Source organism: Silurus meridionalis, chromosome 12 (genome assembly GCF_014805685.1).
Source record: "Silurus meridionalis isolate SWU-2019-XX chromosome 12, ASM1480568v1, whole genome shotgun sequence".
NCBI classification, from domain to species: domain Eukaryota; kingdom Metazoa; phylum Chordata; class Actinopteri; order Siluriformes; family Siluridae; genus Silurus; species Silurus meridionalis.
In genome coordinates, this window is record NC_060895.1 from 24,489,411 (window position 1) to 24,505,086 (window position 15,676).

Sequence of the window (15,676 nt, forward strand, 5' to 3'; positions counted from 1 at the left end):
TTTGGAGGAGTCCATTCACCTCCTTCTGATCCAAGCAACCATTAATGCACACCAATCAGAAACTACGGCCACAAAGATCCTTCAGGAGATCCAGACACACTGGACAGATGAAAGGTTTTAGTGAAATATTGGGCATTTTCCTGCACTCAAACACTCAGAGAGAGAGAGAGAGAGAGAGAGAGTTAGGTGTGGCTTTAAGGAGAGAAAAAGGTTTAGTTATTAAGGATAATGTTTAGTTACACAACACCAGTGTTTTTAATGGTGTCAGGTTCTTGGGTACACACATTGTTGATGATCTCACACCTGGACTACATACACTACAGCATTGGTGAATGTCTTTCTATCGCTGCTCTACTGAGAGCGTTCTGACATACTGTATCACTGTATTATACACCACTAACAGTGAAAGTTAAAACACATTTTGCACTATAAGAGGTAGTGGAATCTCACTGGTTAAGGTTCTAGGTTACTGATCAGTAGGTCAGGGGTTCAAGTCACAGCATTGCCAGGCTGCCACTCATGGGCCCCTGACCAAGGCCCTTATCCCTCTGTGCTCCAGGGGTGCTGTATGATGGCTGACCCTGTGCTTTGACCCCTGCTTCCTAACATTGCAGAAGACAGAATTTCACGGTGCTGTAATGTACATGTGACAAATAAACCCTTTTTATTTTACATTACTGGCAGGTAAACTGGTTTAAAGAACAGAAGTATAAAATGTTTAAACTGATGTTGTTCAAGGTGCACTTTGATGAACCCGGGGTATTTTGCATACTTTATCACATTGAACATTTTTTCTTCATTGAGATCTTTATCATCCTTGGATTTTTTTCTTACACAAATATTCCTAGATTCAAATAGATTTAATTTTTTTTTGTTTTGCACTTTTAACAATGAAAACTCACAAAGCATGTTTTCAGAAATTCACAGATTCAGGATATACATTTTTACTGATCAGGTGTAACTTTTCGCTTCTGATCATCATCACTGCACCCCGCAACATATATATCTGCATATATACATATATATCTGCTATAAATGGACATTTGGTGCAACCCAGATGAAGATGAGGTTTCCTCTTGAGTCTGGTTCCTCTCAAGGTTTCTTCCTTATGCATCTCGGAGAGTTTTTCCTTCACCACAGTCACCACCGGCTCGCTCATCAGGGACAAACTTACACTTATAAAGAACATATTCACTTTTAATCACCACATTTTCTGTGTAAAGCTGCTTTGAGACAATGTTCATTGTTAAAAGCGCTATATAAATAAACATGAATTAAATTGACTTAATCAATTTGTCCTCAAAGTTGATGTTAGAAGCAGGAAAAATAGGCATAAGGATTTGAGCGAGTTTGACAAATTGTTACGTCTAGACGTCTGGGTCAGAGCATCTCCAAAACTGCAGCTCTTTTGTGATGTTCCTGGTCTGCAGTGGTCAGTATCTATCAAAAGTGCTCCAAGGAAGGAACAGTGGTGAACCGGAGACAGGGTCGTGGACGGCCGAGGCTCATTGATGCACGTGAGGAGCGAAGACTGGAACGTGTGAGGACGGAACCAGACTCAAAAAGGCCCCTTGCTCATTTAGGTGATACACTCACATACATTAACTGGAATCTTCTGGTCTACAAGTTAAACATTTTGTTTTCCAATCAACTCATTCTTAGTAACCCAAATAACTGCAGTACCTTGCAGAGGGAGACTCCTGGGGGTCCATCATGCCATAAAATGCACTGTGCCATTTCCATCTGGTCAGCCGATTATCAGACACTCCATATAAGCACAGACGTATAAAAGCATATATGTACAATACAAGAAGCTTTTAATCATTAGAATGATACTGTTTGAATATCTTGCATATTATATCCTTAGTACTGTCAACTGATTGTATATTGGGCATTTGTATTTAGAAAGTAAGACAATTTATTAGTTATTATACATGTGTGAATGAGTCCTTTGACAAGCCAAAAATAAAAGGCTAATATACGCATGTTTAAAAAAAAACCAAAATAAATAAATAAATGGTAATTAAATAAGAAAGGTCTCCTCTGGCACATTGATAAAAATCTGAGATAAAAAAAAATATTGTTCAATCAAAGGTCTGTATAAAGTCTATGCTGTTTTAGATTAAATACAGTTTAAAGAATGAGAGATTACACAACTTGTCAAAAGTGTGGAAACACCAAGTCTTTTATGGTTTTTGAGGGACATTTGCATGTTCCTTTTGTTTCTATGCAACAAACTCGTTAATGTAACTGTATGAAGATTTTCTTTGACCAAACAAATCTATATATGTCCAGATGTTCCACTTTATTTTCATTGAAAAATCCTCCCTTAGCATGAAGAACAGCTTTACACACTCTCAGCATCCAGACACTTTCACTTTTTCTGGAACCTTCACTGCTCCAAAACAACCCCAAACCATTAAACTTCCAACTCCACGTATGAGTGAGGGAGTCTGATCACATCTTCTCTCCTTTTCTGTCAGGCAACCACCAGCCACGCCTCACTCCAAGGCTCTAACTCTTACTCAGCCTCTCCCTGCTCTAATCACCTACACCTGTTCAACATTTCCTTTACCCTTTATAAGGTCCCGATTCCACCACACTCACTGTCGGATCTACTCGTTGCCATGATAGATCTACCAGACTTCCTACCACTCGTGTTTCCCGTACTTCCATGCTCCTGGATCCTCTTCGGATGAAGCACTCACGATAAGTTTGCTTTTGTAGGTTTAGCCTCAATAAAGACATTGTGGTTTACTCCTGGTTTCTGAAGCCTGGTCTATATCCATGACAGAAGATCCGACCCAAAACATAACCTACTTTGATGGATTACGAACCCGCGGCAATCACGGATCCTTTCGAGGTACTCGTTGCTGCACTCAGGGAGGCATTTGCACCAGCTCCAGCTCATGCTAGTGCCCTCCTATAACCCGATGGCATTTCCGGCTTCCTACTCCGGCAAAGCGGCTGAGTGCAGCGGCTTCTTGCGAAGTGTCAGCCTCTACATCAAGGGCGTCACACCACCGGCGGGCTTTGACGAGGCCGTCGCACTGCCACCTGGCCACGACGAGGGTGCCATCAAACCCCAGAGTCCCTCCGAAGGCGCCGTCGCCTTGTACTCGTGCCGAGGGTGTAATCGCGCTCCAGAGTCCCGCCGAAAGCGTTTCCTCCTGCTTTCTGATGCCTGCTCTTTTTACTGAGTTTGTTGCATAGAATATAAAGGAGCATGCATGTGCCTCAAAACCCAAAAAAGACTCAGTGTTTCCACACTTTTTTACAGGCCCTGTAATTTTATTTTATTTATTTTAAAATAAATTCACAGTTGAGTCATAAGAACCAATACAGAATCCAGCGTATAGAGGCTGAGTGAATTTGGTGTGGACTCTGTGGAGGAGCCTCATCGTATCAGAGACGCTGTAGAAAGACAGAGTTCCTGCACTGTGATCCACATACACTCCTATTCTGGTGAATGCTGGACCTTGGAGCTCAGTGTTAATGCTGTTGTGACAAAAACAAACAGAAGAGAAAAAACACACCAGACTCCAGGACTGAGTGTTGTATCCAAGCAAACTCTCATCACCTTCTCCTTTCCTGCTGATATCTTTATATGAGACTGATATGGCCACATCACCGCTCCAATCAACCTCCCAGTAACAGCGTCCACACACACTCTCCTTACACAACACCTGAGACCAGTAGTCAAACCTCTCTGGATGATCAGGGTATTCTTCTTCTGTGATGATGCGCTTCACCACTGTGTTGTTCTCAGACAGAATGAGTTGATGATGTGCCGTGTTGGGATCCAGAGTCAGATTACAGAAATCTATAACAATAAAATGTCCACAGGTTAGATACTAATTACGGTGTGTGTGTGTGTGTGTGTGTGTGTGTGTGTGTGTGTGTGTGTGTGTGTTTTACACCTACATTGCAGAAATTCATCTCTATTCTTTGGTTGTGAGGGTAAACTCTTCTGAACTGATGCAGCTGTAGAGACACAAAGACAAAATGTGCATGACAATTGAAGAACTCACAGCGCTCATGGCAGTTGCTTTAAGACAGTGTGTTCATCAAACATGTATGATTATGTCTAATTAAAATATATATATATATATATATATATATATATATATATATATATATATATATCAATAACCCCGAATTCTAGAAAAGAGAATGCACTGATTTGCATATATCATAAAGCCATATTTTTTTCACAGAAGAGCATAGAAAACATATCAGATGTTGAAATTTTAAGGAAAATATCGTCTTTTTTTTTTTTTAATTAAAAAAAATCTTAAATTTAATAAAAAAAGATGTTTTATTATTATTATTATTATTATTATTATTATTATTATTATTAGAGGGACAGTGCATATAGGATGTTTTGGAGACAAGGTAAGGGAGGCGATTGAGATGGTTTGGGCATGTGCAGAGGAGGGACATGGGGTATATCGTTAGGAGAAAAAATAGGCAGTAAGATGGGCAGAGCTTCACATTTAACACATGTGAAACAATTTGAGAATAAATCTAATTGCAAAGACTCATCATCTATAGTACATAATATAATCAAAAAGTTCTGGAGAAATCTGTGTGTGCAAGTGACAAGGCTGAAAATCAATATTGAATGCCTGTAATCTTCGGGCCCACAGGCAGCACTGCACTAATAACAGCCATCTATATTAGTAAACAATCGAGTCAGGTGCCCTGTGTTCAGCCCCTTGTACAGCAAGTCACTACAGTGGTGGAGAGTACGGGCTTGAAACACACACCAGAAAAAAATCACCCCACCCAAAACATTTATCCATTTTTTAAACACCTCCTGGAGAATAAAATACACCAACAGAGAGTTGTATCTGGTCAGAAGACTCTATCCTTCCACGCAAGAGCTACTGAAGCTGCAAAAGTGGGCCAATCCCACCCAGGAAGCACAGCACTTCTTTACAAAAATGACCGTAAGCTATGATACAGAAGAATTTATACACTCACCAGGCATTACATTATGACCATTGCCTGGTGAACATTATAACACTGATTATCTCTTCATCACGGGATCTGTTGGTCTGTAGGATATATTAGAAAGAAAGGGAAGTGAACATTTTGTCTTCAAAATTGACGTGTTAGAAGCAGGAAAAATGGGCAAGCATAAGGATTTGAACGAGTTTGACAAATTGTGATTTCTATACGACTGGGTCAGAGCATCTGAAAAACTGCAGCTCTAGTGGACAGTTTCCGGTCAGCAGTGGTCAGTATCTACAAAAAATGGTCCAAGAAAGGAACAGTGAAACTGGCTACAGGGTCGTGGGCGGCCGAGGCAAATTGATGTACGTGGGGAACGAAAGCTGGTCCGTGGTGGTATGATTCAACGTCCCGGTGAACTCTTTCTAGGACACTAGATAGTCTCCTACAGGAATCAGTCTCTTGAGATTGACCTCTGGTATGCCTAGAGCTGAAACTATGCCCTGGTGCAGCTCAAGGGGGTCTCCAAGTCCGCAAATCCCTCAAGTCCGCTACCGTCCTGGCGAAAATCGAGGAGGGCACTTGCCGGAGTTGCCGGGGTGGGGCGGGCACCATTTAATGAGGTGCACAACGCTCCTTTCCAGTGGGATCCCCAGAAAGTCCTGTGTCAGGATTTTTTCTCTAAACCTCTCGGTGCCCAGAGGTGCTAGGTTAAATATGGGGCTGCGTCCACTGAACAGACCCATGAGAGCGACGTGGGAGGAAGTGCTGGAATGCCACTAACCACTTTTTTGTCCTCCTGAAATCTGTCAGCAACTGTATTTACGGCGTCACCAAACAGGCCAGTTGGCACCTGAGGGGTGCCCAGCAAGACAGCCTGTCAGGGTGAGCCGTAGGTGCCTTCCTGTAGACACCAGGGTGGCCATAGACTCTTTTGTAGACCTGAGAGCTAAATCCATCGCACGACGGAGCTTCCGGACTTCTTGGCCGCCCGAGATATGCCCCACGTCTATCTCTCGCAGCAGGTCAGCTTGACAGGCCTCCAACACCACCATGGTGTGCAGACAGACCTGCTAAGGCATAAGCCTTCCCCCCCACTGCCGAAGTCGTTTGAAGGGGCTTGGTGAGAAAAGCCGGGGTGTATATATATATAATGCCTAATTGAAAGCAGGACCAGAACCATGAGGAGCAGGAGCACCCTCCTCAAAGAGTGCTCTCCGAGAGCGGAGCATTTGCAAAGACATGCGAGTGCAATCTATGCAGTCGGCTCCCTCGAGAACTGACCTTGCATGCTCCGCTCCCAAGTAAGCAACAACCAGCCAGATCGAGTGCTTACTCTTGGTGTTTGCTTTCATTTTCTTTCTTATATTTTTTTCTGAAAGACACACACACAAAGCGCTTAAACAAAGAGAAGCTAGTGCTGGATTCACTCCATGTGCTTTTTATATCTTCCTGGTCGTGACATCACCCTGCCAGTGACACTGCGCTTTCCATTGGACTGATTACACACGTGAGTCAGAGCGTGGACAACATGGAAGCGCTTTTCCAAAGCGTTGTTGACGCAGCTCGATTTCCTGAATCGCACCGACACAATATTAGGCAGGTGGACATAATGTTGTGCCTGATCAGTGTATTTGCATTTAAACACATCGCCACACAGAAAGGCTGGCCGAAATGTCATTAGGCCCATCTCATCTACACCTTTCTTGCAGAGGAAACCTGAGGAGCCTACTGCAGCATCCATGTGGAATATGCCACAAATTATTATGTGTTACAGGAGAAAATCTTGGCATGATGTGACCTGTCTCCCACTAAAATGGTGGCTAAATTTCTTCAGAGAACAAAAGGAGACCCACAAAAAGGTGGCTGAAGCCGGAGACACGTTCCACCACAGAGTGAAAAGCCATGGGTATGTGGGACCCAAAGAACCCCAGTATTTTTACGTTACTCTACTCTTTTTATTTTTACCTTATATTGTATTTCTTCCATGTTTACAAGTTGGACAGTCAAATTCATACTCTGTATGAATGTGTATGTGACAAATACATTTTTTATTTAATAGATTGACTAGATTTGACTTTTTTTAGTTTGTGTGTGTGTGTGTTTTACACCTTAGAGAATGTTTGTTTTTGTCAGTTGCCGTTTTTCCCGTGCCACCCTGTATTTAAGGACAACTGAGGCATTTACTCCTGGCCAGGTTATTTTATCGGCTTACTAAGTCCCTGAGAGTACTCTTGCCATTCTGCCTGTTCCTGTTCCTAAACCTGTTCCTGATCCTGTTCCTTATTTGCTCTGCCTCCCTGTTTAAATAGTTTGGACTTTGGGTAAATTCTGGATTTAGTTTTTACTCTGCCCTCAGCTTTGGAGTTGCCCCGCCCTAAACAGGCAAGCCAAAGACACACCCGAGACACTGTCAGGATCTTCCGGTTTCACAGCGCGCACTTCCGGGGGTCGCGGCGAGCCCTTTAGGGTTGGCGGCCATCTTGCCGTTATTTCTATGCCACCCTCTATTTAAGGATACCTGAGACATTTACTCCTGGCCAGATTGTCTTCCTGGACTGTTTTTGGATTTGGTTTAGTCTCTGCCTGCATTGCCCAGTTTGTTTGTGTTAAGACCCTGGACTGTTTTCTTGGACTTTGTTTTTGCTTTTGCCCCATTGCTACTTTTTATTTAAGCCTGCTTTCTATTACCCTCATGGCATCCTGCCTTTGGGTCTTTTTCTCACAGTCACTTGTCACTGACAGTTCAAGGCAGAGCCTTGAATCTCTGGAAAGACCTGAAAGTGGCTGTTCACCGACGTTCCCTATCAAACCTGTCCAGCTTGAAAGGAATTGCCTTGAAGAATTGCAAAAAAACCCAATCCAATTGAATACTTTCCAAATGTACTTTATATATAAAGTATAAACTTTTTTGTTACCTATTGTAAAGTTTTTTCTGTGGTTACTGCACTGAACAGCTGATCCACTATTTATCACACTGCTATTTATTGTAAATAGAACACTTATGCACTTTCTAATCTAAAAAAAAAAAAAGATATTACCTTGCCATAGCAACACTATGGTCTGCTAGTTCTTAGTTCTTTTGACTTTTGTAGTGTGTGTGTGTGTGTGTGTTTTACACCTACATTGCAGAAAATCATCTCTCTTCTTTGTTTGTGAGGGTAAACTCTTCTGAACTGCTGCAGCTGTAGAGACAAAGAGACAAAATGCACATGACAATAGAAGAACTCACAGCGCTCATGGCAGTTGCTTATCTATCTATCTACAACCCCGAATTCCAGAAAAGAGAATGCACTGATTTGCATATCTCATAAAGCCATTATTTATTCACAGAAGAACATAGAAAACATATCAAATGTTTAAAATGTATAATTTTAAGGAAAATATAAAGTAATTTTTAATATGATGGCTGCAACATGTCTCAAAAAAGTTGGGAACACGTTACTTTATAAATGTACACATTAATATCTAAGTTACTTTTTTAAAAAAGTAATGCGAGTTACTTTTCAGTTAAATTATTTTGCATAAGAAAATCAATATTGAATTAAAATGAACGTAGTCACGTACAATCGCGCACTCATACGTGCGAGCCGCGGGAACAGAAGCTGGTCAGAAGCGGAGATGGCAAACCAGATCATTACATTACTGTGATGGAAGTGTTCTTATTATTTTGAAATAGTTGAGTAAAAGGAGAAAGGAATAATGGTTAAGTGTAGATTATGTGTTGGTGAAAAGCTCTTGTCAACTGCAAAAAATACCACTTAAAAAAAAAAAAAAACATCTGCATGCAAAGCACAGCACTACAGGTGTGTGTGTGTGTGTGTGTGTGTGTGTGTGTGTGTGTGTGTGTGTGTGTGTATAATGTTGCATATATGGAAATGGAGACAGAAATATAGAAAACTTTTGCCGACTTTCCACCACTCCATCTACTGACTGCTCAGAATAAAAGTTTTCTGTGGGAGACACATGTATGATGCCATCGCAGCGGAGATGGAGAGCTAATTCACAGCTCGTTTGCTCTTTGTGGGAAGATAAACTGCCACGGTCACTGATAAAAGCGCAAACTTTGTAAAAGCGTTCAGAATGTTTCAAGCTGATGATGAAGCAGAGAATGATGTAGATGAGGACGAGGTCATATTTACAGAATTGCACGATGTTTTATGAGATGACAGTGAAAGGTATGTTCTCCCTCCACATCACCAGTGTGCAGCCCACACCCTCGACCTTATATACACGAGCGATAGTTACATTCCTGACGGCGAGGCAGATTGCAAAGCAGTGTACAGAAGAGCGACTGGAAAGTGTTTAGCCTAATATAACTGATTTCTTAATTCCAATTATCTATATTACACCTGTTACACCTGTAAGGTGTGAAAGAGATACAAGTAATGCAAAAGTAACACAAAAATAATATAACGGGTTAACTAAGTAACGTAATTATTAACTTTTTTGGGGAGTAACTCAATATTGTAATGCATTACTTTTAAAAGTAATGTTGCCCAACACTGGAAGTGACAACAAAATGTCTGGAAAAGTGTTAGTAAAACGAGGCAGCTGGAGAAACAATTTTGCAACTCAATTGCTTTATTGGTAACATGTCACTAAGATGATTTCATATAAATAGTGTATCTTAGAGGTGCAAAGTCTCTCAGAAGTAAAGAAGCGAACATTTTGTCCTCAATATTGAGGTGTTAAAAGCAGGGCAAGTATAAAGATTTCAGCGAGTTTGACAAATTGTGGTTTCTAGATGACTGGGTCAGAGCATCTCCGAAACTGCAACTCTTGTGGGCTGTACAGTGGTCACCAAGGCAATAGTGATCAATAGTGGCGACCAAGGCACATTAATGCACATTGGGAGCGAAGGCTGGTCCGTGTGGACCACAGCAGACGAGCTTCTGTAGTTCAAATTGCTAAAGAAGTCAGGACAGTTCAGGACTGTTTTGGCAGCAAAAAGGGGACCAACACAATATTAGGCAAGTAGTAATAATGTAATTTGCATTTAAACGCATCGCCACACAGAAAGGCTGGCCGAAATGTCATTAGGCCCATTTCATCTACATCTTTCTTGCAGAGGAAACCCAAAGAGCCTACTACAGCATCCCTGTGGAAAGTGCCAAAAATTATTACTTGTTACAGGAGAAAATCATGACTCATCTTCCTACATCTATGCACAGTTTATGGTATATTAATATATGTACATATATTATTACCTACTGCACCTTCTGTACATTATTCATCTTCACCCCTGTATACATGGACCTCATACCCTTCTTTATCACACTGCTATTTATTGTAAATAGGCCACTTATGCACTTTGGTTGGTTTTGTACATGTACCGATGTACCTTGCACAATGGGAATAAAGTTGAATCCAACCTAATCTAATCTAAAAAAATAAATTAATAAATAACCTTGCCACTAGAGACACAATGGTCTGCTAGTTTTTAGTTCTATTGACTTTTTGTAGTTTTTCATATATCTAATTTCTAAATCTATTGCTATTTTTTTTTTTTTGTTCCTGTAACATATCACTTTGTTTCTTTGAAAAAAAAAGGAATGTTTGCTTCTTTACCTTGTGGAAGAATTTTGCTGAATTCCTTCTGACAGAGTTTCTCAACTTCTTGTTTTAGATGTTAAAGAGATTTCTGAAATCCATCAAATGAGAGATTGACAGTGAAGCTGGGTAGCTCGTAAAGTCCAGGAGAAACACAGAGATACGGGAAACTCTACAGAGAGGAAACACATCATAGAGAAGGAGAAAAGTGTAGGAGAGAAACAAATGAATCTCAGACTGAATCAGACCAAACTTTGTGAGGAACAGCGCCCTCTGTAGATCAGACTGTGAGTGTTACCTGGAGGAAGTAGATGTGATCGTGTGTGTGTGAAAGCTGATCCAGCTGACTGGCTCTCCTCTGAAGATCAGCGATCTCCTGCTCCAGTTGCTTCAGGGGTTGTTCAACTCGATTCAGTTCAGCTTTTTCCTGAACTCTGATCAGCTTCGTCACATCCGAGCGCCTTTTCACCAGGGAGCTGATCATCTCATTAAAGATCTTTTCACTGTCATCTACTGCTGCTTGTGAACACTTCTGATGGGAGAAACACATGATTTTGATTAATTTAAAGATCATTTTAAAGCTCAAGCTTTAAACATTTTTGTGTTCCCCTGGAAGTTAAACTCTACTGAACAGCTCTGGGAAAGAACCAATTCATGATTAGAAACAGCCACACAAACATTCAAGCTGACTGAAAAAGTGAACATCTCAGTGATCTTTCCAGCTTTAAAAATGACTTTCATTCATCCCATACAAATATTAGCAATGTGGTTTTCTTTCAGATTACACCTAAACCTGACTGAACATTCATTATATGCTGCTCCTCACCTTAATAATGTCCACAGTCTGTTTCATCTCCTGCACCTTCTCCTGCTTCTCCTGGATCATCTGCTGGGATTTAATCTGCTCCTCCTTTAGCTCATTCTAAGAGCAAATTAAATATATTTCAATGTCTCTGCATTATAACTGTAGAGAAAGCTAAAATAAAATAAATTACTAACATGAACATCTTTTTTATATATTTTGTCTTTGATTATATAAGTTGTGTAAAAATTGTGGCAGAAACAACATTGTCACAAAGTAAAAACATTGCTGCCCAATACTTCTTAATATCAATATACACTACTGCATTGTCATGTTCTGTGGGGTTTTTTTGCACTGCTTATCCACTATGCATTTTTGCACAATCCATAACTTGGTTATCACCACATTACTGAATATTCCACCCATATTTATTCTGTCTATACTGTATCATACAACATTGGTACTTACATAATTACATGTCATTTGAGCATGTTATCAATTCAATTCAATTTCAATTCATTTTTATTTGTATAGCGCTTTTAACAATGAACATTGTCTCAAAGCAGCTTTACACAGATAATGTGGTGATTAAAAGTGAATATGTTCTTTATAAGTAAGTTTGTCCCTGATGAGTGAGCCGGTGGCAACTGTGGCAAGGAAAAACTCTGTACATCTATCTTGCACATTGACAATAAAGTTGAATGTAATCTAATCAAATCTAATTTGATTTTCTGTTAAACTTAGTCTCAATATCAAACTCTCTCCCCACAAGTGAAGTTTCCGCATAACAGGGCTGTAAATCAACCAACGCAAATGCAAGCAATGCAATCCAAAAAAACTAAAAACAAAACAGATTACCTTTCACAGACATTCTCTCTTAGTTACTTTCTCTCTCACAAGGATCACAGCTACTTCCTCACATCATTCTTTACTACAAAAGTCGTAGACAACTAAATAATAAAATTCCTCAGAAGCTGCCATGATCTATTTCCAGTTGCACACTGTAGCTGCTTACAGTCCTGTTGAAGTCCTGCAAACGGCACACGCAAACACAGCACCACTGGGTTTTAGCTTTATTAATGCTGCATCATGGATACATAAAGTTGCAAAAGGATCAAGACCTGCGGAAATGCACTGTTGATTTTTGGGTCTGGAGGAATTCAGATCTGTTTCAGTACAGACCACTCACAAATAGAATCGTAGGCATATTATGGATGTTCCAGATGTTATAAATTATACAGTGTACTCATAAATAATTCCAAAATACATAAAATGAATCACCTAAATGGAAAATATACCTATATATAAATTGAAAAGATTTTTTAGATAGCTTTTACCTGTTTTTCAGTCCTTTCTGCTTTCGCTGCAACAGTATCATGGCCTTTGTGTTTATCCATCGTACACAAGTAACAGATGAAGCTTTGGTCAGTACGACAGTAGATCTCGATCAGTTTGTTGTGTTGAAAACAGAACTTTTCTTGGAGATCTGCACAGGCTTCAACTAACTGGTGCTGCTTAAAAGCCTGAGACTGATAATGAGGTTTAAGATGTGCTTCACAAAACGAGGCTTGACACATTAGACAGGACTTGATGGCTTTGCGTTTTTTCCCAGTGCAGGAATCACAGTCCACATCTTCAGTTCCAACATCAGACTGGGCAGGAGAACCAGCTTGGAGTACATTCTTCATAAGTTTCCTACCATTTTTGTAGATTTTGTTCTTGCGTGGAACAGGCCTTGGGGTGGAAGAATCTCTACACCGAGGGCACCTGTAGATGTGCTTTCCATCATCCTCATCCGAGCATCCATTAATACACACCTTACAGAAGCTGTGGCCACAATTTAGAGTCACAGGAGTCTTCAGGAGATACATACATTCTGAACAGTTTAACTGATCTTGATCCATTGAAACGTCGCCAGACACTTTTCTGTACTCACACACCCAGTGTAAACAAGAGATTTCCAAAGTTTTATTTTCTCTGCAATGAGCTTCCTGAGTCTGTGCACTTAAGAAAAAGCTAGAATGGGTGTGGCCTTATAGAAAGAGGAAGTTTAGACTGTAAAATGAGAAGAGGCATTTCTTAATAAATGCAGGGGTGAACATTATTGAAATAACTCCAAGGGATGTTACCCAATCACTGAGGTGCACACAACAAAAGCTAAGGATCTCTTTTCAAAGTTTTTCCTTTCTTCTTTTATCCTTCCATCTTTTATTTTCTTCGACCTGTATTTTGCTCTTGTTTATTTGGGAAACCTCCTGTGCTTTCCTGTGGTGGCCAAAGTCAGCATTGCCCATGATGAACTCCCTGGTTTGTCCACGGTTCTTCTGAAAGATCATGTTTATCTAGTTACAATTTCACTCCTGATGGGCTTGATTCCTTACAGGATCTCTCCACACCTAACTACAGGCTATAAGGGATCAGTATATGGTTTGATAAGGATGACCATCCTGAACTATCACCAACCAAGGAAAGGTTTTAGAAAACCAATTCTATTCTATTTGATTCAATTTAATTCAATTTTATAAAATGTAATTTATTTATAAAATATTAGGTGGAGGTGGACCTGCATCAAGAATCAGCTCTGAGCCCTTTCCTGTTTGCAGTGGTGATGGACAGGTTGCTGGACGAGGCCAGACAGAAGACTCCATGGACTATGATGTTTGTGGATGATATTGTGATTTGTGGTGAGAGTAGGGAGCAGGTTGAGAAGAGCCTGGAGAGGGGAGGTAGACGCTGGATAGAAGATGCGCATAGTGGTCTTCAATTCAAGATAACTCCATCCAGACCTCATTTATGGAAATAAACTCCCAGCCACACACGGTGTATGAGAAATGCTCAATAAATCACAGCTGATCTCGTTCACAGCACACAGCCTGTTCAACAAACTGCCGTCAGGCAGGCGCTACCAAATTATTCATTCCAGAACCAACAGGCTGAAGAATAGAGTTTTCCCTCTGGTTATCAGAATCATTAACTCTAGTAAAGTCTCACTGCAAATAACATCTGCCAACTGACTCTGTTACATTTAATACATATTTGCACTTTTCTGTTTCACACACTGGGACTGCACACTTAATTCTCATAACTCTAAATACCACTGCACTCAGTCTATTGCACCTCATTGCACAATACATATACTTGCATATTCTTTCGCACACCTATTAATATATTTTACTTCATGCTAAATCTTCTGATCTACAAGTTAAACATTTTGTTTTTTCAAACAACTCATTCTCAGAAACCCAAATAACTGCAGTACTCTTAATCATTAGAATGATACTGTTTGAATATCTTGTATCTTATATCATTAGCACTGTCAACTGATTGTATATTGGGCATTTGTATTTAGAAAGTAAAACAATTTATTAGTTATTATACATGTGTGAATGAGTCCTTTTAAAAGATCAAATAAAAGGCTAATACACGCATGTTTCAATAAAAACAAAAACAAAAAAGAAATGGTAAGTAAATAAAAAAGGTTTTGTCTGGCATATTGATAGAAATCTCTAAGATAAAAGAATAATTGTTCAATCAAAAGTCTGTATAAAGGTCATCCTTTTATAATAAAAATGCTTTTTAAGATTAAATACAGTTTAAAGACTGAGAGATAACACAACTTGTCAAAAGTGTGGAAACACCAAGTCTTTTGTGGTTTTTGAAAGACGTGTGCATGTTCCTTTTGTTTCTATGCAACAAACTCGGTAATGTAACAGTATAAAGATTTCCTTTAATCACCTACACCTGTTCCCCATTACCTTTTCCATTTATAAGGTCCCAATTCTACCCCACTCACTGTCTGATCTATTCGTTGCCATGATAGATCTACCAGACTTCCTACCACTCGTGTTCCCTGTACTTCCATGCTCTGGGCTCCGCTTCGGATGAAGCACTCACGATAAGTTTGCTTATGTAGGTTTAGCGTCAATAAAGACATTGTGGTTTACTCCCGGTTTCTGACGCCTGGTCTATATCCATGACAGAAGATCCAACCCAAAACTTGCTCACCCGAGCACCCTCATATAACCCAATGGCATTTCCGGCTTCCTACTCCGGCAAAGTGGCCAAGTGCAGCGGCTTTCTGCGAAGCCTCAGCCTCTACATCGCGGTGGAGCCCAGCCAGATTCTTCACCAAACGCTCAAAGATCACGTTCCTAATCTCGCTACTGTCTGGGAAGGCTCTATCCTGGGAAAGCCAATTGGGACATCCTTTGTGCATACTCCCTTTTCACCAGGCACTTCGCTGGGGTGTTTGGGGTGGCAACAGCGGACCACTACTACAGCTCCCACTGGTTTGGGAAGGCCCCGAACCAGACCGCCGACGTCAGGGGGTGCCAGAGCCTGGCTATCCAGCTTTTCAACAGGAGC

General features: G+C 40.5%; 1 protein-coding gene across 1 annotated transcript; it reads right to left on the bottom strand.

Moving 5' to 3' along the window:
* Positions 1–3,924: 3,924 nt before the first annotated feature.
* LOC124394226 (tripartite motif-containing protein 29-like) lies at positions 3,925–14,229 on the bottom strand. The gene is made up of 6 exons (XM_046862366.1): positions 12,649–14,229; positions 11,336–11,431; positions 10,808–11,041; positions 10,528–10,681; positions 8,082–8,141; positions 3,925–3,984 (listed from the first exon to the last, which is right to left on the bottom strand). Exons 1-4 carry the CDS (start codon positions 13,213–13,215, stop codon positions 10,589–10,591), a joined length of 990 nt encoding a protein of 329 aa, XP_046718322.1. The 5' UTR covers positions 13,216–14,229; the 3' UTR covers positions 3,925–3,984; positions 8,082–8,141; positions 10,528–10,588.
* Positions 14,230–15,676: the final 1,447 nt, after the last annotated feature.